Source organism: Rhipicephalus microplus, unplaced genomic scaffold (assembly GCF_043290135.1).
Source record: "Rhipicephalus microplus isolate Deutch F79 unplaced genomic scaffold, USDA_Rmic scaffold_90, whole genome shotgun sequence".
Lineage (NCBI taxonomy): Eukaryota > Metazoa > Arthropoda > Arachnida > Ixodida > Ixodidae > Rhipicephalus > Rhipicephalus microplus.
In genome coordinates this window covers 784,085-808,320 of record NW_027464662.1, presented here as the reverse complement: position 1 = coordinate 808,320, position 24,236 = coordinate 784,085, and the positions used below count along the sequence as shown (strand labels likewise).

At 42.7% G+C, this 24,236-nt stretch overlaps 1 protein-coding gene across 4 annotated transcripts in view; it reads left to right on the top strand.

Annotated features, from left to right (window-relative positions):
- The window catches only part of LOC119184280 (Transcriptional adapter 2A), a 136,787-nt gene that overhangs the window by 92,361 nt on the left and 20,190 nt on the right, over positions 1-24,236 (top strand). For 2 of the 4 annotated variants that reach the window (XM_075885214.1, XM_037433915.2), the window contains 2 exons: positions 12,752-12,833; positions 14,407-14,480. In XM_075885214.1, the coding sequence (XP_075741329.1) occupies positions 12,752-12,833; positions 14,407-14,480 (156 nt within the window). Of the gene's footprint in view, positions 1-4,686; positions 4,817-6,983; positions 7,059-12,751; positions 12,834-14,406; positions 14,481-24,236 lie in introns of those variants that run through there. The other 2 variants (XM_075885215.1, XM_075885216.1) reach the window with 2 other exon arrangements.

Genomic DNA, 24,236 nt, shown 5'->3' with positions numbered 1-24,236 from the left:
TTGGTTGTTTTTTGATGATGTGCATTTTCTTGCTACACTGCGCGTTTCCGCAAGGGTTCTTTGCCATGTTATTGATCTTTATATCACGCGACACACTGCAAGCTTGCACGCTGTTAACGCGCACAGTGCTCATGAAACTTGTGTAGTAGAGTAGAGCCGTGGGAGCTGAGGCGTTCCCCAGATGCAACTCCGCATTTAAGAAGGACAATGAAATGTGCATAACATGGGCCTTGCCACAATTAAAAGTAGATAGCGCAGTTGTCCCTCCCAGACCTATGGGTAATCTAACGTCAAAAATGTTCTGGGCTGTTTTGAAAAAATTGAAGTATGAAGCAGGAAACGGTACATGTCACTTAATGAATATCTTTGTCGTGTTGAATAAAACATGCATTGAAAGTAGTAGTGTCCACTGTTGTCCATGCAACCTGAATAATTAAAAAAAATTGTATTGTGAAACAAGAACATAGCTACTGAATCCAGAAACACAGTTGTACATTATAGATACACGTAGTATTTGCACAGTTATTGGAAATATTGTACACATTTTTTTACTGTCACTGAACATATATTAAATAAAAGTGTTGTTCATACCAATATAGACAAATGAACTGCGAAAAATTTGCTTTGCAAGAAAAAAGAACTAGCAAGAAATTAGTGAAATAATACACAGTATGAAAACACACAGTATGAAACACACAGTAAATAATACACAGTATGAATCATTTCTTTCAAAACAAGTCACAGTCTAGGACACCTATTTGCAGTTAATGGGTTTCCAGACTAATTTGTTTTGAAGCACGGAGAAGTGATAAATGGCACGAGAAGACACAGACTAAAGGAGACAGACATGTGCGGTGAGTCACAAACTATTTCATTTTCAGAAGTGCATGAAATATAAAGCAGTTCATTTTTTAATTAGTGAACATGTCTGTCTCCTTCTGTCTGTGTCTTCTCGTGCCATTTATCACTTCTCCGTGCTTCAAAACCAATTAGTCTGGAAACCCATTAACTGCAAATAGGTGTCCTAGACTGTGACTTGTTTTGAAAGAAATGATTATGTGAAAGAAGGGTACTTCACATTCCATGTTATCTAAGGGAGACATAATGTCATGATCACATTAAAATGACACTTCTGTTCTCAATTTAAGATACCATGCAGCAGACAAACTTGGATGATCTTTTACTGGAAGCAGAATTAAAACACCACAATATGTGAAGGGGTGTTAAATTTTGGAGCAAATTGTGTGTTCTAATACCTTGCACAGATGCCATGAAATTGCACCAGAATGCCATTCACAGAAAGATATGTCCTCCTACTCTTTGCTCAAGCCTCACCTTGGTGGTCCAAGTGGCTAAAACACTCAGCAGCTGACCTGCTGGTTGCGGGATCGAATCTCGGCTGTGGTGGCTGCATTCTCGATGGAGGCGAAAATGCTATAAGCACGTGTGCCCAGATTTGGGTGCACGTTAAAGAACCCCTGGTCGTCGAAATTTCCGGAGCCCTCCACTATGCCGTTTCTCATTATCATATGGTGGTTTTGGGTCGTCGAACCCCGCATATCAATCAATCAATACCTTTTGCTGAAATAGTCTTTTTCCTCATCCAGTTCATGAGAGTGCATAGTTCCCCCAATGTAGCTTTCTTTACAGTTCGTCCACAGCTTGGTTAGCTTTTATCTTTCTCCTAGTGATTTTTTGAATGATGCCAGGTTATTCAGCAAGCATGAACTCCCCCTAGAAATCGTTCATGAACATTAATGTTGCCTTGGAGGTAGCACTAGACTTACGATACCACTTGGTAAGCACGAACTTGAACCTGAACATTTGATTTATTGATTGAATAAATTTTTTTTTTGGTTATCTCATACACACTGCCGGTCTTGAGCAGGAGTGAATTCAAAACGATGTAAAAATAAATGAAACAACATGCAAATACATCTAATAAATTACTGTATACGGAACCTTAGTGCTGCATGTGACAACACTCAGCACTGCACACGGCAAAGTAATTGTTGAATTACATAGTTGGTTAACGAAAAGCAAGCAAGAAATACAATTACGTAGCTGGTTGACATAAACAAGGTAAAAAGATATGAGCAGAGAAATCACAGCAAGCAGTGTGAGATTGCATGTCTAAAATTGCATACAGCGAAATCTCGGTATAACGAACTTCAGGGGGCTGTGGAAATTCGTTTGTTATTTTGAAAGGTCGTTATAGTGAAAGCTCAAAAATTAACCATCAGTACTTATTTTTCACTTTCCAGAACGAGTTACTTTTACAACGGTGGGTCCTTGAACTTGTTTTTCACAAAAAAAAAAGACTAATGCATAAGTAAACACCAAAAAATGCACGTTTACTTTAAAGAAGTCTACGATTTTTTTTTTATGCGAGTAGCACAAACTTTGCAGCGCGAAGGCCTCCAGCTCATCCACATTCCTGTGGTGTGATTCAGTTCTTTGGTCACAACAGCCTATTTTTTGCCTTCCGGTTGCTGAAGAATATCCATTGTCTCGCTTAGCGAAAACTGCTTCCGCTTCTTCGTCGCAAGCAGAGATGAACTAATTTGTAGTATCACCGCAGCACGAACGCGGACTTGCTTTGCGGATGCGATAAGTAATCTCCGAAGAGAGATGAACACGACGGAAAAAACAAGGCCTTCAAAGAAAAACCTGAAGCGTCACGGCTGTCATCGCCTCTTTCGAAGAAAAAAGTGCTAAAAAAGAAAATTCCTCCCGTTTCATTTTCTGCTCTCTCGTTGTCTCAGGTTTTCCACGCCCATGCTTCCTGCTGCACAACTCCCACTCTGCCTCGCTGACCTTGCTTTCCCGTGTTGCCCTCGCCTCTGCGCTCGCTTGTAAACCTGCAGCGTCGGCGTTTCAATAAAAAGAAAGAAAGTCGCCCTTTCGTTTTTTTTTTTCCTCCACACCGTCGCGTGTCTTTCAAGAAGCAAGGCGTTCGTTCGCTTTGTCGTCTGCTTGCGTACCGCTTCGGTGGTCGCGACGGATTTCAGAACATAAGTTCATACTACTAAGGCGTTGTTAATATAACATGGAACTAAATTAACACTCGTTATTCTGAAAAGTTCGGTATTCTGAAGTACGTAGTAGTGAAATAATTTTACATTGAAACTATTAGCAGTCGGCTCAGGATTTTTTAAAAGTTTGTTAATGTGGGGTTCGTTCTACCAAGATTTCTCTGTATACAGCATCCTAATGTCCTTGCGCATGACAAGTAAAGACTAATAATCACGGCTAGGTAAAGCAAACAGAAAAGAATTACTGTATAACGAAGATGCATGAAAAGTGTATGGAAGGCGCAAAACCAATTAATATGAATAATCAAGTGCACTCAATAGGAGTGAACTAGTCTGACATTGAAACAGCTTTACATGTGGATCCTTTCAAATGTGGGCACTGCTGCAGATGAACATCTTTTGTGCTGATATTCACTAACATTTATTGGACAAAAAGCCCAGATTTGGTACCTCTGTACTGGTGAAAAGCATTGTTTCTGATCTACTCCTAGATCTGTATCTTATCTACTTCGACTAGCTACGTCAACCATTGTAACTCTGAATTTCGGTGTGTTGGTGACTAAAACTTCAAAAAGGTTAGGCAGGATCTGCAGAACAATATAATTCACTTTTATTGCTTGTCTTTAAAAAATGAAATTACGAACCGGCACATGCTCAGCATGAGGTCATTTCAAATGGTGGGGTTTGAGGTCATTTCAAATGGGGGGGTTTATGGCACACTTAGTGATGCAATCGATCCTAAGCAATTAGGTGCACGATCTGGAGCAGCTAAAACCTCCGTTTTGAGCAGCAAATCAGCCTTTTTTAGCATTTGACAGTCACACATTTTCAAACACACATTTAAGGTCTCTAAGTGTGAGTAGTTTATCATGTTTAACAAAATAAATATATGCATGCACACTTCTATATAATGCCACAAAAAGTGAAGTTAACCCTCAGCTTCTCGGTTTCTTGCTGACAGCCCCAGATTTCTGTATAGTCTTGGCATGGGGCTTCTTGGCATTTCCTTGTGATACACATTTCATTTGCTAATCAGTACAACTTTCCCTGACGCTTCCAGAGGCATAAATTTTTCATGCATATTACGTTTACTATCAGAAAGAACTAGCCATGTGTTGACGTCTGTGCCTTCAATGCAACCTAGGAATATGAGTTACATGGAGAAGTATGTGCTGTTGCACTTTATGGACAGACTCATTAAGCTTTTGGTTCTTTCGCACTTAATGAAGAATTGGTATATTGTAAATTCCAACAATATGCAACGTGATGTTCGCTAGCATGAAAGGCTAGGCTTTGCATGTTTAGACAGTTTTTTTAACTTGCACTCATGCCAAAGAAACAGGACTGATATACAAGAATAGTATTTCACTGTGCTACAGCAGCAAAATCTTCTGGCCACTGTAGTAGCTGGCATTGTTTATATATGCAGTCCGTATAGTATGATAAATAAAACTTCAGTGACCTGCATAGATTCGATAGAAGTCGGAAGAAATAGAAATCTAAAATTTTCAAAAGTTACTGAACTCATGCGACATGTTCTAATTACATATGCATACTTCTTTCTGTAGTTAATGTGATCACTCCTCACATAGCAGAATGCTGTCTCATAAACATTTCTGATTGTGCGCTTGTTTTTATCACTTATTTTTAGTGCCCTGCCCCAACATGCAGCTTGACCAAGATGAACCCACACCAACTAGCCAAAATTTCGACTCTGCTCCAGCACCTTCAGTTGCACTGCTAGGCACACTATGTTAAATTCTGTGCTCCTCTGTTCACAGGTTGGTGCAAAATATCATTATTCAAAGTGTTTTAAGATGCATGCCTTGGGGTTTTGCCGAGCCTTCCCTGGTATACTGCATAATTCTCTTATTGTTAATTATGGAGGGTGATGAAGAAAACCCAGTGCCTAATAGTGATTCTCCGTGGAAGATTTGAAATACTTCCACAAAAATTAAGGCATTACATAAAATCTGAATTTAAAATTGGCATGCAGAGTGTCCAAACAAACCTGTCTCTTATCCAGAATACACTTGTGTCACTTATAGACTGTAAAAAAAAAGATGAGAAGTGTGCCCCATAGTGAACACAGTTCGGAACGAGTTGCAAAATTAATCAGTAAGATGGTGGGAGACTCAAAGAAACATCCAAGGGGTGCTCCACTCCCAAGATTTAAAAAAAGTTAGGACTTCATATACATTATAATTTAAAGGGCTTCATAATTTCAATAGTGCATCCCAATTGAAGAGGGTATCCAGCTGAGATGAGCTGAAATTGACATGCCCTCATCGTGGGCTATGGAAAAAGTGTTTAATGGGTGTATTGTGCATGATTGCAGAGACAGCAGCCAGCTCTAATTCTGTCAAGTGTTATTAGATCCAGCAAGCCTCTTAAAACCTACTGCTCTGTCTTGGTCGTGAGGAAGTTGTCAATTTAAATTCGTGCATGAAGGTCATAGCATACAATGTGAGGCTCATTGTTGCTCAAAAGTACAGAATTTAAGAATGGCCCCAAGGCCCAACATTGTTCCAGCAAATGACTAATTTGGCCTAAGATTATGTGCTTTTGCTAGAAACTACGCTGTAATCACTGTCAAAGTGTGCGATTTTTTTCATGATAAGCGTACAATCGTATCACACAGCTGTTCTTCATAGGTAGGGCCATATGATTTCTTTACACAAGAGAAAAACTTTTTGCAGTGTAAGTTATGAGCTCACAATAGCCAGATTTAGTGGCACTATTGTCTGCAGCTGTCATCCTTACTGAGGTAGGAAGCTCAGCGTGGGAGCTAAGCCGGAATCCAGATGGAGATCATTCATCCTCCCATAAAATCGCGGAAGTGCTTGAATATTCTTCACAAAAGCACCCTTTGCAGGCATCATGTTAGGTGACGAATCACATTAATTGCTTGGAAGAAGAGTACATTTGCACAAGACTTCACTTCATGTGAACTGCTTTATGAGTGGATGGTCGAAAGCTTTCCACTCGTTACGAAGGGTCGAACCATAATTCACCATTCTCATCATCATCAGCCGCAGCATCAACGAAGCGTGCAAGCTACGTAAACGTTTTACAATGCACACTGGGTGCTTTGTTACTATGCAAAATGATGGCGATTTGTGTAGTGAATACCTAGCTAGTGTACCTGCAATAGGCATCCCATGAGAGTTTACTGAAAGCTCTTTGGGAAGCCACTCCTCCTGGTTATGCTGGGATTGTGCTACGTCGTCCACACAGGCCTGACATTTTTAGCCCGCTTGTTTTTGTAGTACAAGGAATTTGTTTTTCATAATGGTTTTTTTTTTCAACCACATTTAAAAATTTTGGCAGTTCAACAAAAAGTACCAATAGAAAGAGAATTCTCAAGGGCATATACTTTGTTGGTGTTACCATAGCTCACTGCCTGCTGTTATCTCTAAGCTCATTACATAGTTGGTTCGAACCTGCTGCTGTCTGTTGAACCAACCTGATGGGTCCTATGCCATGTGTGACTCTAGTGTACTATTCAACTATGAAACTGCACAAAGTGAACACGTATTTATAAAATTAAGGTATAATTTTACAGCCTGCATTTAAAGTTTGATAAAGTGATAAATAGTCTGGTACTGATAATTGACGCCAGTATAATGCCTGCTGTAAGCCTTGCCTCACGAAGTTTTTGAAACTGCAAGTTATAATGTGTGCTACTTTGCGTGGAGGGGTTTACTTGTTAATAAAAATAGTTCAGAAGGAAACATGTTCCCTTTTTTTTTTTCAATCAATGTTTCTTGGCTCGGTAGTGTGGAAGTTACTGCCAACAATGACATGAAAAAAAAAATTTGCTTTTGTTGAAATATGCTCAAAGAGGAATATTTTACAAAGTTGTTGGTGCTGTTAAAGCTTAGAAAGACCCTGAAGTCTGCTGTTTCTTTTTAATTGCCTTTGTCTTGTTCCTATTTTCATTTGCAGAAGAGAGCCAGGACACTCCACTAGAAATTTCATTTAACATTAGATTGGAGAACATACTGTGATGTAACGCAAAGCCCCCCCCCCCCCCCCCGAGTGTCTTTTCACGCTTTTTCCCCTATTGCAATAAATGATGACCTCACACTTAAGTTGTTATTGTAATAAATAAATGTATTTTTCATGTACTTACAGCAAATAAACTTGTTCAAAATCTAGTTTGTTTCGGGACTCCTTTGTATTGCTTTGCCCAACACCCACTATTATTCGCAACAAGGATACTATCAGATGAACTGGTCCTACCCATAATATTGTCTTAGTTATTTAGCAACCACAGCAGATACATTTTTGTAATTAGAGCAGGGGGTTTACAAAACGACAAAGTATACGACTCTTCACGTGAAAATGTGCTAGATGACCTTAGAGTCGCCGAAAAGTAAGTTTTGTATTTTAAGACATAGGACAACTATTGACAATATTTATTGAGACATAGGACAACTTAGAAAGAAAATTTCTTCAGTAAATTTATCTATGTATGTGAATCTAGCAGTATAAATGAAACTTATGAAAGCTTTGTTTCTTTATTAAAATACACTTAGCTTAATGCTTAACATTTTACCTGGTAAGGGCTCCCAAGAAAAGTAAATGCAGTTGCAAGTTATGAAGTACTTGCAATTTATCTACAAACATTTTATAAGAAATGCTTTCATATTCCATAGTTCTTAGGAAAAAAGACTTGAGCAGCATTTTAGCACTGGAAATAGAGATATGACTAAGTGCTTGAACTGAAATGAAAATGCGTAGGTTAAAATATTTACCACTGGTTTATAGTTGTCACAAGCGCAAAGTTAAAATATACGACATGCAAACACCGACACATGAGATATGCGCAGGCAAGTTTGAATGTCTTCTTTTTTTTCTGCTGCTGTGCATCTTTTCAGTTGTTAGTCGGAATTTGTGCACCTTTATTTCTCTCTGGTGTCCATGTTTGCATGCCCTATCTCTTAACAGGAATGCAAACCAACTAGCTCACTCAGCACTCTTATTGTAGTGCTCATGTCGACTTGTCTCTCTTTAAATAATATCATCCGATTCATTACAGGTGACATAAATACATGAAATCTGGAAGCATTCTTAGTACATACTGATGGTTCATCATGCCATGACAATCATAGAGCACCTTGTTATCTGTGTAAGACACAAATGCCTTTTAAAAAGCACGACATGAGTAATGCATGTTTTTACCCCCATCCCCCTTCATATACATATGTCCCTTAAGAGACAGGTTAGGGCGAAGTAATGTCAAATGTATCGTAATTTATTCAATGAAAAGCTCGCCTGACTTGTTCATAATCTTGGTTCATTTTGTTCAAAAATTGTCAATATTTTTTTTTCAGAAAAATCACCATAGCATCTGGATAACTTATTACCTACTTTGAAAACAGATGCTTATTTTGTAATAACGGATGGTAATAGCCTACTGAAGCAACTTCAATGATCTTTTGGTCTGCATCCAGGAGCTGTTATATGTTAAACAGTACATCTTTAATGAAGTATTTAGCCTTTAATAAACTTTATTGTGCTATCAATCAACTTAGTGGTGTAATAAGCTAGCCGGATGAAAAACCAGAAGCAGTATGAAATTGCATAGGAAATCTAATATGGGGGAAAATAGCGGAAAGTTTACATGTCGAAGAGGCTCTGGGTGGTGTTCGTTTCGCCTTAAGAAATATATGCGCTGTCATTGGTTCCTGGTTAAGAAATATGTCCTGTTGGGCAAGTAATATTTACATCTGAATAAATAATATACTTTTCTGTTACACAAGTTTAAACGAAAAACAAATGCTTTGGGGAGGGCATGGGATTTTGCAGTGTTGTATTAATTGCATTAGTAAACCTTGCACATTGCAATAATTAAGAAGAGCCTGTACTCAAATACCACGACATTTGTCATTCTTTCAGCATTGTAAGTCCAAGTGGTATGTGCATCATTCTTTTGTGTAATTCCTGGAGGTTAGGGGGTAGTTGTGGGAGAGGTGCACATTCAGATATTTCTTACAGCAAACATGTTCCCACCACCGTGTATCACAATTGACATTGCAGGATTTTACAAAATATGGGTACATTCTCCAACCTCGTTTCCTGAATCGACGTCTGCCAATTGTTCCCAGGCACTCATGCTTTTAAAAATTTTTTTTCCTGCCCACATTGCTAAGCTTGTTAAATATGCTTCGTTTCACAATGTGCCGTGATTTGGTTTTGTAATGTAAATCAAGGGTGTTGGGTCCTCTGTCAGGCTATATGCCTTTAGCCCCAACATCCTTTTGTTTCTTGTGTCTTGTACAAGAAAACAATAAAACAAATTTTGAAAATTGAAATTGAAAAATGTGAAGAAAGAAAGTTGGACAAAAAGATAACTTGCCGTGGGCAGGGACCAAATTAGCAACCTTCGAATAACAAGTCCGATACTCTACCAACTGAGCTACCTCAGTGGCCATCTCCCTGTCCACTAATGGGGTATATGTAAATGAAATGTAGGAGCATGGCCAGTAGCCATGACGGTGAGTGTGGAACACTTTTTTGTGTCTGTTTGGCGTCGCGTAGTTTGTGAGCTTATTATGAGTTGGGCAGCTGACCAATAATTTCTGGTATACTACTTAAAGGCACCAAGTCTGTCAGAACGAGTCCCTCTCTATGAATGAAGGAAGTACATTTAAGGGCTTGTTTTTTTTTGTTAGACACAATAATAATGAAATCTAACAGACCATTATGCCATTTGGCATTATTGTCCATTAGATCTCATTAATATTGTGTCTAACAAGTAAAAGAAGTCCTTAAATGTACTTTTTTGTTTGGCATGATTACGTATTCGATCTCATGATTATTGTGTCTAACAAAAAAAACAAGCCCTTAAATGTACTTTTCCTTTTTTTTTTTGGTTGCAACACTACAGTCCTGATGCACAACCTCTTAATGTTATTACTTGCTTATGCATGCTTCATTCACTTTGACGGATGCATTGCACGCAGACATGTAAGGTGTTTTATAACATGCTCAAGTCATAGCACCGATTAACATTAGATTAGTTCACATGAAAGGCTGGGAGATGAGTGCTTCCTGCCTTTTGCAAAATAATGTACACTTACCAGAAGAGCTTAGAATTTGATGATGACGCTATTACCAAAACATTTCTTCTTTTTACATTTATATAGCATCAAGTTTAATTGCAATGGCATCAAGCCTAGTTGTGACAAATTAACAAATATTCACAAATCGCCTTACGTCTTTTTTTTTTTGCATCATAGTTGAATAAGTTTGCGCTCATACGCTAGCAAAATCAAGTCCTAAGGTTTCTTGCATCATGGCAAACACGATCTCGTGATAAATATCACGCCAAGGGGCACGCACACGCTCCCGGATTTACGTTGTGCATCACTTCGCCTATCGCGACACAATCCGCGCATACACCATGTCGTCTATTGTAAAATGATCCGCATTTACATTGCCAACAGCCGCGAAAACATTTGGCAACAAAAAGCCCGAACATTTCGGCATCCGTCATGCCTGCGGCGCACAGACGGGGGGGGGGGGGGGGGGGGGGGCTTTAGTGCAGCGGCGCAAACGAAAGTTTTTTGCGTCGTGTCAAACACATGACCGCACGCCAAAGGGGCATGCACTACACACTCCCGAATTAAGGTTAAACACCACTGCGTTCATTGTAAAACGACTTGCACAGCCGCGTGTAACACATGTCAGCAAAAAACCCGAATTTCTACGGCGTACGGCTTCAACCAGCTTCGCAAAAACCTTTCTGTGGGTGCCGCCATCTTGTATAAAAAGAAACAAATATAAACACAACAAATTGGAAGTGTGTTTAGATCACCTGACCTTCTTCAGCCAATAGCGGTGCCGCATTTTCCCCATACATCTCTTGGGATATGATACGGAAACATGCTAACGTGCGTGCCAGCGACAATCGCGCTCGTAAAATCAAAGGTCGCAGTTGCTGCTGGAGGGACCCCTCCCCCATCCCCGCTCGCATCTTTTGACGCTAGTTTGAGCATTTGATGCTAGTTTTGAGCATTTGACTGCCGGTCTAAAATACGGGGGCATCTTATCTCATGCACCTCAAAGTGAAGAAGATGGGGTGAAATCACGGTGACGGTAGAAACCTCATCGATGCTGTCCATAGAATTGCTATTAACAGTCCCTGGTTTGCAAATGTTCCCAAGGGATTCCCTCGCACTTGTTGAGAACTACGCTTGCGAACGGGCTCAGCGTTGCCACCATTTGTTCGTAAATCGCAAATTCCCCCCCACCCCCAGAATAAAAGAAGAAAAAAAGCATTCCTCCTACCTAATGAGTCAGTCGCCATCTGACATCTTGTCTGTTCGTAGGATGTCATTGTCATTCCCCAACTGTGTCAGTAGCGCAAGGCTCGTACCCACCCATCACACGGCATATTTAGGTGATAAACTCATGAACACGTGGCATCGCAAAAGCCAACATGTTGACTAACGGACCCATCTCCTTCATGGCTTCTATGAATAAAGGAATCCCCCCTTTTATGTTTAGATTGATCACTGACCCTTCCGTACTAGCTGTTTACATCATGGCAGTTTCATTTTTAGAATACTTTGTTTTTTATTTTAATCTGGAAAATAAAAAGTGCGGAGCATGAAGTTTTCTTAATTAAAAAAAAAATTTTCACTCGTTGCTTGCACCTCTAGCAATTATCATCCACAGTGAGCTGTGGTGATTATTTAATGCTCTATCTACGTGAACAATTTTAAACTGTATGTTCTCACGTGCAAGGTTCGAGCTTTCTTCATCTTCATTCTGTAATTGGTATATTGCTGGTTTTCTAATTAGGTTTTTTTGGGGGGGGATGATTTTATGACAAATGTCATAACGCAGAGACAGTGTGTGCCATGCTCACCTTGTCACTAACATATGTAACCGTCCGTGTCACTATCGCTTCACTTTTGCTCATCATGCACATTTTGTGCAGTGTAGTGAAACCGGAATATGACACTTCTGTACTAAGAGCCTGATTAATGACTGCTCTGTGAATGTCTGCCTTGTCTCCTTGTTTACATTGCAGCAGCATTTCCAGCTTGCACACTCAGAATATTCACTGAAAATTTAGACATGTCTTGCACCAAATTATCCTAAATTTCATTTTGTTTGCTACAAATCTGCTCCGAAACACAGTCGTGCTCCATATCTGCTCCAAAAGCGACTTTTTTCTGTTCCAAATCGTAAACTGGTTGGATCACCACTGTAATTAGCATTCGAGAATTTTCAATCAATGGTGAGGTGTTCTCTTTGCTGCCGACGAGCAGTGGCCGACCAAAACAGCCAGGTAACCTCACGCATGCTCATAGGCGTTGAATCAAGTCTGCTGGCAACGACCACATGAAAGCTATCTGTGAAAGGTGAACATTGTGGCATTTTGGTTCACACTTTTTGAACCAATACATTTCTATCATGTGGAATATTTTGCTTGTGATTTTCAAGTTCAAAAGCAGATTTCGCAATATCATTCTTTCGGCTTGCTCAATGGCCCCTCACACTGGGATTGTCGGCAGTGGGATCTGAATTTAACACCTTGATGACTCACAGTTGAGGGTTTCAAACATGTATATTAAAGCCAGGATGTGTGTCACAGGCAATGATTTTCGACTTATCATTGAGCCTAGGCTTGCTCTGTGCAACTTGATAGCCATTTGATACGTCTACATGTGATGGACCACGACCGCTTGTCATTGCAGAACCAAGTGTCCACCCAAGTTTGGCTCCACAAGCAGCTGGTCAAAGATGCCTCTGTGGATGCATCGTCTTCGAAAGCCATTGGTAATTAGCTTTTTTATCTAACAGCTGTTTTCCAAGTATCCTAAATGAACAATATTCTTCTGCCTGCCAATTTTTCAGACATGCTTGAAATTTTGCGCGCTGTTGCGGTGCTGCCTCAAGCTTCATTAAGGCAGTGCATGGAAACATCTGGAATTTCACATGCTCAAGTTCTTTGGCGTTCAGTTTTTCGCACTTTATACTCAAATTAGGTTGTGCTGAAATTGCTCTTGTGGCCGTCTGCTCCTTCATCTCAAGTGTTCGTTTTTTAAGCAGTGTGCAATAAGGTAACACTCAAATGGCAAGTCTGAAATGACTCTAATTGAAGGCACCACCGCTGCTACGACAATCATTTCACAGGCTTGAACCAGTGCTTTCGCAAGTCAATCTGTCTGTGGCAGAAGTGGATTTTGGAAGTCGGCTTTGCATGATGCCACAATGTTGCAGAACGAATCATACCAAGGCTCCAAAGAGCTCTCTGTCACAGTTCAGTGTGGTGGTCCCTCTTGAGATGAGCTCTAAAAAATGCACGGCGGCACTATGGCAGCAGGCGGCAAGCACGCCAATACAACTTATTTGCGTTCAATCGTGATACGATAAGCGTCTACTTCTTGGTGCATGTGACATTGCACAGTTGTTAGCGTATGGCATGCTTTTAATTGGCAACCCAACAATGCCACATCGCCATTCACTACTGTCATTGTACTAGACCTCAAAGCGTTGCCTTCAGGGAAGAGAGCGGCGTTTCTTCGCTCTGCCTGTCGGAAAAGGAGCTACGAACACTCACAACAGTCGTTTAGTAATGCAAACATTTTGGCATCGAGAGCGTGCTCTTTGTAGGTGATGTTTCAAACACGTACCGTATTTGCTCGAATAATTTGCACACTCTTTTTTCTCGATTTTAAGGCCCCGAGAAGGGGGTGCGCAAACTACGTGGGGATTTCGCGAGCTCATACAAAATATTGCGTGTAGTATAACATTTAAAAAAATTAGAAATAGTATGGAGAACAAACGAAGTGTACTTGTTAATTTTGAAAGACTTGGCACGTACTTTAACCAGTCACTGATCCGCTAGTTTTCTTGGATGTAAACGTGAAAATTTGGACCAATGTAATGCACATGCGCAGTGTCTACGGTTTATGTCATATTGGCATAATTTTGACTCAAAAAAATTACATCAGAGCGAACATTGCCTTCAGTAGTCAGATCTGCAGCGATATGACACAGTTATGCCTGATTTCTCATAGCGGGTATGCCAATAACAGGTAATGTCTCTGTGTCTATAGGCATGGCTGCCATGTTGGCTAAGGCTCTTTGGGATCACTCATTTCTGTGTGTCAACTCTAGTTTCATTAGAAAAGTAGATGTGCTGTTCAATCCCATATGAGTAGTTCCTGGTGACTACTACTTTTTCCGCAATATGTAGAAAAGGCTGATTGGGAATCCTGCTGTCAGTACCAGAATCACCTTGTCACCAAGTGGCCTTCTTTATGTCAAATGACTTCTTTTGAGATGGTGGTGCTCTATTCTTATGATTCCATAGTTTGAATGCTCATCCACTTTTCTACGCCATCAGGACGACGCAAGGCCCCGCCACTTGAAATTGAAGGCATGCCTGGCTATGAGAAGCTAAACATCCGCGAGCGAGAGGTAAGTTGCACTCTTGAAGGATCTATCAACTGAGCGAGAGGGATATCAGCGAAGTTGATGTGTAGTCAGCCCCAGTAAAGTTTGCCGCCCCTTTCGGCGGTGCGAACCGGGAAAGCGGCTCTCGTATGTCGCTACTCTGGTGAGACTAAGACTGGTTAAATGCTGTTGGTTTATTCATGATGTGTACTCGGCGCGTTCTGGAGTTCTTCTCTCTAAGAGTTTCATACAATAATACCTAGAGTTGAATCTGGTGCTATTGTCTACGTTGACTCCTTCTGCGGCACTTGTACCCCCATGGGAACTATGGCAAATACAGGCTAATTAGGATCCGCTTCGGATGAATTACGTTCCTGATATTCGCAATGCTTCTTTTCCGAGTGTAAAACATTGTGATATGAACTTATATTTAATTGAAACTTGCTTCAAATATTTTTACGCATACTTAATTGCAAAAAGTTTTTGGGACCAGGCAGCAGAAGTGAAATGTGGGAAAATATCAGGGTATGCATCGCTCTGCCATTGCGTTCCAGATTTGGCATCAAGATTTAATGAATAATTTTAACAACACTTGAAAACAAACATGCTTGTTTTTCTCTCAAATGTATGTATTATCTATTTATGGAAATAACAGTACAGTATTAAGTGAGAAACACTTAACGTTTCATCTTCTGCGACGCTAGGTGTGTCTGTCCAAGTGGTCTGCTTCCACGCAAGTCTGGTTTGTAGTGAAGTGAGTCAGTGGAGCATGACGGAGCATCTACTTAGCTTCTTCATCATTTTGCAGTGGATTTATGATGAGTTTAGGCAAGACACGCTCGTGAAAAGACATGAACTCGATGTAATACCCTGCAATGGCATGAGACGGTACATCTATGCGCAGCGGTAAGTGGACGACGCTTCGGTTAGACTGTCAAATATGACTCATAAAGCTCCAACAGCACAGCAAATCTCAGACGTAGTGGTCTTCAGCCTCTTTGAGCAAGCGCAGCTTCAGTGCTTTTCACCGCATTTCACTACCATCGCTGCGCCAAGAACAAAACTGAAACTCTAGAAAAAAGTCAATTGACAGTTCGCTAGCTAACCCTATTCAATCTGAAGCCTGTACTTCCCATAATTCCCATGAAGGTACACGATCGCAGCTCCAGATTCCTCTCTAGGTGTTATTGTATGAAACTCTATGGTCTCTCCAAATCTTCCCGACGTGTCCTTTAAGAACACTGCTGCACCGGGTCTTTTGCAAGTTCACCCACGGTGTTGTCGAGCGAAGGTAATGTTCACACAGTTCGAGCACCCTGCTCGGATGCTTCCAGCCATCAAGATCTGCAATGCCGTGTTCGTCGGGTCCTTTAGCGCAGCAGAGTCGTAGGCTGTGGCGAGCACTTGAAGCCGTAACTTGGAGCCCCGAGCTCGTTGTGTAGATGTTCGCTGCCGTTGCTGTCACAGACCCCCGCAATGGCTTGCACCCACCGCCCGGTCGTAACGAATTTTCCCGATGGGCAATCTAACAATTTCGCTCCGCATTTTGGCATTTTGGTTTAAGCATGCATCTTCCGCGGCTGCCCTGCCGCTGACAAAGCGAAGTGGTGACAAAGCGAAGTGGTGGCGGTGGGCACGCGGGCCGAGTCCGCGTGAGGCGGGCCTGCACCCCAAAAGCCGGCGTTGCCGCCGTTCTCACTGCCGCTGTCACAAGCGCGGGTGTGTCCCTCCCTTACTTTGAACTAAAATTAAGAAAAAAAACTTTTACGTTTCTGTGCCACGTTTTTAGTTAGCGTCACATATCTGGGGCCTCACTGCATTTGTAGGGCACTTTGCCGAATAGTTTTCCGCAGTATCTGTGTCTGTGTCGTTCGCTGTTCATTTTCGACGCCATGTGGGTGTGCATACTTTCACTCTGCGCACATAGTGTGGGCCCCTGATGACATTCAGCTTTGCTTTTTTTTCTTGATTGTGATAGCAATTATGTATATGGACAGTCTCTGCTTGTTTTTGTTGCCGTAATTACCGTATATGCATCGTGTATATATATAGATCTATAGATATATATATGAAAACTCAAGAAAAAAAAGTCACCCGTGCTCGGTGAGGGGGTAAGCCATAGCGCAGCCATTTTACAGAAAAGTATAGCAGGTTGAAGTTAAAGTTAGGATGAGAGAAAGGAGTAGAGAGGGCAATATAGAAAGCTAGAAACGTCATGAAAAAGGTCGGTCTGTTTACCAGCTGGTGGCATTTGCGGGCCAGCTCTGTCGTTTACTCATATTTTAAAGACGTGGATTTGGCTTCCATTTTTTAATTTGCCAAGTGACAAAATCTGTGGATTTTTCACAGGACAATCTATTGTAAATCCACACATTCAGGTTTAATGAGTATGTCTTGTGGATATTGCCACACACTTAATCTGCCTGAGTAAAAGAGGGAGACAAGGACGCAGTAGTTCCCGTGCATGTGCCTTTGTTTTGGCTGTGCTGTGCCGACCGCTCGGGACTTAAATCTTGTGTAGCCGCTTCATAAACGCCGCCTTCATTTAGAACTTGACATTTTATGGGTGGAGGTGCTGGGTATCATGACCTGTTCAACAGTCTCCTCCCAGTAGCAGGAACGCCAAAGCTGGAGCTTACGCCAGTACAGTGCTAGTCAGAGAATTCGGGGTCTGGCCCCTGAGTGTGTGCCTTGCTCTGCAACTTCAATGTTGACAGGTATGGAGGATGCTACTGCTACCTTTTCTGCTTCCGTAGCTGCAGCAGCCGCTGAAGCTTCACCAGCTTATTATACGCTGCAAAAACCCCGCTTGTCCAGTCCCGTGGTAGTCTTTCTGAAAATGTGGAAGACTGGCTGGCCGAGTTCTAGCACATAGCGGATTTTAACAGGTGGGACGAAGTAGCGAAGCTCAGGAATGTGTATTTCAGCCTTCTGGATAGTGTTCGTACATGGTTCCAAAACCACAAGGACCTCCAACGTCATGACGCGAGCTCTGTCGCAGACTTCTGGACACATGCTCGAGCCCTGATCGTCGAGAACGAGAGGAATGGGCCCTTTAGTCCTGCAGTCAGATGCCTAATGAAAGTGTTGCCATGTACGTGGAGGACGTGGTCCGTCTTTTTAATCAAGCCTGTTTAAACATGCTGGAAGCCAAGATGCTGTGTCACTTAGTGCGGAGCGTGAAGGAACAGCTCTATGTCGGGTCTTATTCGTAGTTCATCCAAAACGGTTGGGGAGTTTTTCACTGAAGTCATCGCCATGGAGAAGGCGCCGCAGCAGCGGAACCAGTATGATCGGCAAGTGAACGTAACCAACACCATCGGCCATGGATCATTTCCGACCGATGTGGAAGCGCTGTGTGAGCTTACAAGTTTGGCCGTCCGGAACGAGCTGCAACAACTGCACCAGGTGCAGCAGCAGCTGACTACTAACTGCAAAGACAACCTCATACATGATGAAGTCCAGCATGCGCTCGGCGGACCTTGTTACGAGACACCTGTTCAATTTTTTCTAGTCATGAAAAACCAACTAGCCCAACACCTCTTTTTGCTAACACCTGTTCAGCTTGGTGCACCACTTCATGTGTTCACAGGTTCCAGTCAACTTTGACACGTGACGTACGTCTATGTTCCGAGACGCACTGCCTCGTGGACAGTGACACCTCCTGTGAGTGGTGGCTTCCAGCATGCTAATTATGCCGACACATTTGAATACTACTCACCTGCGCCAGCACCGATACCCACAGCAACCCTGCTGCACTGAAGTCTGCACAGGCGATGCCTTATTTCGAAGACACTCGGCCCGTCGCACGTAAATCTGACATTTGGCGCATGCTCGATCGAAGGCCGCTTTGCTACCACTGTGGTGAGGCGGATCACATGTATCGAGAGTGCAAGTACCGCGGACTTAGACTTTAGTGTTTTCCTGCAAATTCATCTCGTCTCTGGGTCGGACAGTGCCCACCCGAGAACGAACATTTTCTCGCTCGGCAGCGTATACTACCCAGGTGCCAGTCGTGTTCACCCTCGCCACGATCATCATTCTATTTGGGCAACAGGAATTGGATGTCACTGGGACGATCTCCAAGCCCTCACCTGGAAAACTGACGTCAGCGACCTCTCGAGGCGGGGCCTCTGATTCTGACGTGTTGAAGACCTCGACCTCCAATCGACAAGACCTCGGACCGACGGCACTTTGAAGATGCCTGTATCTCAGCCTGGTGACCTTTCAATAGACATACCTTTGCTCATCGACGGTCGAAACGTAACAGTCTTGGTAGATACTGGTGCTGAATTCTCGATTAATAACGGAAAAATAGCAAGTCCAATGAAAAAAGTTGTCACACCGCACACAGAGTCGCATGTACGCACAGTTAGAGGACATGTTGTCAAGCCCCTCGGTGTGTCTTTTTCCAGGCTGAAAATTATGAAAATACAAAGTTCCACGTTTTTGGTTACCTCCCTTGTGCTACATGAATGTTCCCGCGAATTGATTATCGGAATAGACTTCCTTTGGGAATACGGTGCCATAATTGACTTGCGCAGATGCTGAATTTCATTTTCTACAGCCAAGGCTACGTTAAAAGATACCTGCTGCTGTACCTCCTCTCTTCATGTTTTTGACGACAGCATCACAATACTACCTCACGCGAGTATCATCATCCAGCTGCACGAGTGCACAAGTGATGGTGGAGCACGGGCAGAGTGCACCTTCTCCCTTTTATTAGCGCTTGGAATTTGTGTGGCAGGATACATCAATGAAATTGAGAATGGCTTCACGCTGCTCCATCTTCTATACAGCCGTGATGTCCTGATGATGTTGATTCAGGTAAAAATTGCGCTGAAATAGAAAGGACACCACAAAGAAGGAACACTTAAACAGATCGAGCGCAAAATAAACAGATTGCGCTCGATCTGTTTAAGTGTTCCTTCTTTGTGGTGTCCTTTCTATTTCAGCGCAATTTTTACCTGAATAGAATGAACCAACTAGCCCCTCAAGACGTCCTGATGATGTTGAGTGCCATGCTTCCAAGTGACATGGGCAGAATCAACAATCTTGATGAAGATGCTGGGTGTTTTCTTCAACAAGCTGAGGAAGCATGCCAACTGTCTCGTGTGAACATAAACAATAGGGCATCGACGCACGACGCTACAACCTCCACCACAAACATGTTGACTACCTACCAGGCGACCAAAGGCTAGTTTGGATTCCCGTTTGCCGTAAAGGCCTTTCTGAAAAATTTCTCAGTCGCTATTTCGGCCCATACAAGGTGCTACAAAGAGTGAGCGACCTCAACTCCAAAGTCAAAAGTTTTTCCAGATAGAAGCCAGTATCATGACGCTGACAGCCACAGCTTGAGAGTGTGCTTGTGGTGCGGTTAAAACCATAGCACACATTGTGACATTTATGGCTTTCCAAGCATTAGGTTTTTGTTTGTTTACCGCAAGCGCATCATTTAGCATCGAGGCAATGCTCTTTCGGAAGGAGGAGCGATGCCAAGCACTTAATCTGCTAGCATGAAAGAGTCAGACAACGCCGCTATAGTTCTCCTGCACAAGCTTTTGTTTTGTCTGTGCTGTGCCGACTGCCCTCGAGACTTGGACCTCGTGTAGCCGGCTTTTAAACGTCGCCTTTCTTTTTAGACGTGAGAATATATGTGGATGGGAAACGCTCTCTGCCATTGACAGGAATGCTCTCATACCAGCTGCCGAGGCAGAGCCACAGCATAGCTTAAGTCTGTTGTTTGTATCAGGACCAGTTGTGCAGTTTTCTAGTGAGATGCCGTTCGTAGTTGCATCTTCGAGGTGGGGGCCCTTCTTAGCTCCATCCTCGATTGTGGTCAGGTTAGACTGGGTGGTAGAAGTGAAGTGGCATTAGGTCGGTCCAAAGGCAGCTATGAGCTTATTGCTCCACTCCACAGAGGACTGCTGCCTCATGCCTACTTGCCTGTGGCATGCGCGGCATCATTTCGAAGGCAGTCTATGAGCAAACTTCACTTCTGGTTCTCTGTCTACGCATAGCGACATGCAAGAGTGTTCACGGTCCCTACCCAGTTGTCGGCGTCATTCTGAAAGCTACCGTATTCTGGAAGTTCACAGACAGCTGGCGGGAATGGGACGGCAGAGGAAAAACTAGGAAGTGTTGACGCGAAGCAGCCCAGCTGGTATAAAAGCTGCATGAGGGTAGACCGGAACTCTTTGCACTGCTTGGGTGAGACGGCCTCAAGGTCGTTTTAGGCGACTATCTCCAACATGGCGTTTGAGCCGACTATATCCAACATGACAGCATAGAGCACGACGCTGTTAAGGCGTTGACTTTGACATGGAGGTTTGTGATGATACGTCACAGGTCCACGGTGCTATCCCATGATCCGCAAATGGGGCAATATTGGCCAAGGGAGAGATTGTAATTGGGCTCAATGCGGTGGGATGGTTGTCATAGGGAGCTTGTACAGCACCCCTGAGCAGCTCAGGTGTCGATGGTGTGGGAGGTTGTCAGCGAAAAAAAGCAGTGGTGCTGGGCACCACCGCGTTTACTATTTGAAACCAGGTTCCGTGTCATGGGAAGGGTTCCTGACATTATCTCAGGCGCAGATGGTCGCGAGGTGCCTGTCAGGTGCTGCCTTCAAACCACCAAAGATGCATTGACACTGTCCGCAAATGATTTGATGGACAGGTGCAGCAGCTGTCGGGTCATCAAGTTCATGAACGAGGAAGCCTGGATGGCGTTCCTATGATAGAGAGGCCTGCATTACCAAGGACGCGGGCAGGTAGCTTTAGCTGCAAGGTTCAGTTGTTGGGCTGCATCATTGTAAGAAATAAGACACGCGGAGACAGCACCCATTCCTGGGCCAGCTGTTCTATTCTGGTCTTCGTCTTGCTCTGCTTCACTCCCGCTGGCCACACGCCCATAACCCAGGATCATTCTAACACGATAGTGTTAAAGAGCGCATTCTGCAGAAATTCTAGCATCGGCATTCGCATCGTTTGTTATGATCGATAATTTATCATCTTGTGCGTGACTGCGAAATTGAGACAGTTACAAAAAATGAATAAATAATAAAAAATGCTGGGTCTGAGTGGGGATTGAACCCGGGTCGTTAACATGGCGAGCAGGTGTTCTACCGTAACACAGCCATGTGTCTGCTTGTGAATACTGTGAAAATACTTTACTATACTTGGAAATGCAATAAAAGTAACTTTCATTTTTTAAAAACAACGTGCTTGCAAAATTAAAATAAAATATTGGTGTAATAATGCGTGTTACAAATGTACATTTTCATTGGGCATCAGAACATGTGATAATCATAATGACTACATGGTTTAAAGCCAGATATAGGTATGGTATATGGCACAATGGGAGCGTTGTCAACAATGATAAGTATATTTATTTCCCAATAGTTTCGGGAGGGGTCCTCCCTTCATCAGGGGATGAGTTATACTAACATAGACGTTCAAACTTCGTTGCTGCGGCATTCCTCTCGCCTGGAAAGATGTTTGCGGGAGTGAAAGAGAACTAAAAAACAAAAAAAAAAACACTGTGAATGCTGAGAACGAAACCAGCCTGTGCACATCCAAATGTTGGTGTAAGTCCACATGGGGTTCTCATCCTGTGCTGTCCAGTTCTCCACGCGTGTCGGGCCACCCAAGATTGTCACCGCGGTGGCAGGAGGGGCCCACAATGGCGTGCGTAAGGAAAGAATTTCTCCTTAATGGGTTGGTCGGCTCTTTCAGCTTCGCCCGTTTCCCCTCAATAGCCGTCAAGTGGTAGGCGAGCGTAAACACTTTGTATGTACACGTGAGGAAAAAGATATATCAGAAAAAAAAAGAAAAGACTGTGTACATGTATGAGTCAGTCAGAAAAAAAAAAAAAAACAAGCATGGTCTCTAGCTATGAATCTTTGTCACCAATGTACTCCTGGCTTACTTCTCGGAGGCAGGAGAGTCTTCCGCGGTCCTCGTTGATGCCGGCTACTAATGTTCTAAAAAAATTTGAATATAAAATATGCCTCACGCTGTTCGCGCTCGTGCCTGTTTGAGAAACCGGACTGTAAAAGAGTTACGCTGATATTTTCAAAACTGTGGTTTGGCAGGCACAGATGTCTAAATAAAGGTAGCTTCGGCAGTGAAGTGGCGGGGTACCGGTGAGTATTGAACCGGAGCCGAAATGGCGTGTCTGTTTGACCGATATATTCTTGTCCGCAGTTGTTGCAATGTGGCATGCATATTGCGTTACTGGAGTCACGATTAAGGCTTTCAGTTATGCGAAATTTGAAATCCGAGAAGTTCGCTGTTGATTCACGTGTTGTGAGCATCTGTGGGCATACCTTGCATCGAGCTTTTCCGCAGAGATGGCACCCTGATTGAATTTTGGATGGGCTTGTTTTTGCTCTGACAAGAATGTCCTTCAGGTTTATATATATATATGTGTATATATATATATATATATATATATGTGTATATATATATATATATATATATATATATATATATATATATATATATATATATATATATATATAGGTATGGAATATGGCACAACGGGAGCGTTGTCAACAAGGATAAATATATTTATTTCCCAACAGTTTCGGGAGGGGTCCTCCCTTCATCAGGGGATGAGTTATACTGACATGAACTTCCAAACTTCGTTGCTGCCGCGTCCCTCTCGCCTTGAAAGATGTTTGTGAGAGTGAGAGGGAATTAAAAAAGGAAAGAAAGAAAAAAAGGCAAAAAGGAAAAAAGGGGGAAGAAAAAGACGAAAAGAAAAAGAAAAGAACAGAAAGAAAGTAAAAAAATAGGAAGAACCACTGTCAACACTGAGAACGAAACCAACTGTCCGTGTACGTCCACATCCGGTTCTTATCACGTGCTGTTCAGTTCTCGACGTGTGCCGGGCCACCCAAGATTGTCGCCGCGGTGGCGGGAGGGGTCCGTGACGGCGTGCGTAAAGAAAGGGTTTCCCCTTAATGGGTCGGTCGGCTCTTTACCTTTAATCTTAGTCCGTTTCCCTTCAATGGTCATCAAGTGGTAGGCGAACATAAACACTTTGTATGTGCATGTGAAAAAAAGAAAAAGGAAAAAAGAAAAAAAACAAGAAAGGATAGTGTACACGTACGTGTCAGTCAGAAAAAACAAGCATGGTCTCCAGCTATCAATCTTTGTCACCAATTTCCTCCTGGCTTACTTCTCGGAGGCAGGAGAGTTTTCCGGGGTCCTCGTTGATGCCGGCTACTAATGTTCGAAATTTGAAAATAAAATATGCCTCACGCTGTTCGCGCTCGCGCCTGTTTGAGAAACGGGACTGCAAAAGAGTTACGCTGATATTTTCAAAACTGTGGTTTGGCAGGCGCAGATGTCTAGATAAAGGTAGCTTCGGCAGTGAAGTCGTGTGGTACCGGTGTTTATTGAACCGCAGCCGAAATGGCGTGTCTGTTTGGCCGATATATTCTTGTCCGCAGATGTTGCAATTTAGCATGTATATTACATTACTGGAGTCACAATTAAGGCTTTCAGTTATGCAGAATTTGAAATCCGAGAAGTTCGCTTTGGATTCACGTGTTGTGACCATCTGTGGGCATACCTTGCATCGAGCTTTTCCGCGGGGATGGCAGCCCGATTGAATTTTGGGGGTGTTTGTTTTGGCTCTGACAAGAATGTCCTTCAGATTTTTATCCCTGTGTTACACCACGTGAGGTGGCGTCGCGAAAATAGAAGTTAGTCGTTTGCTTTGCCTGATTATGTTGAAATGGCGGGAAAGTATGTTGTTGATTCGTGGCGCTAT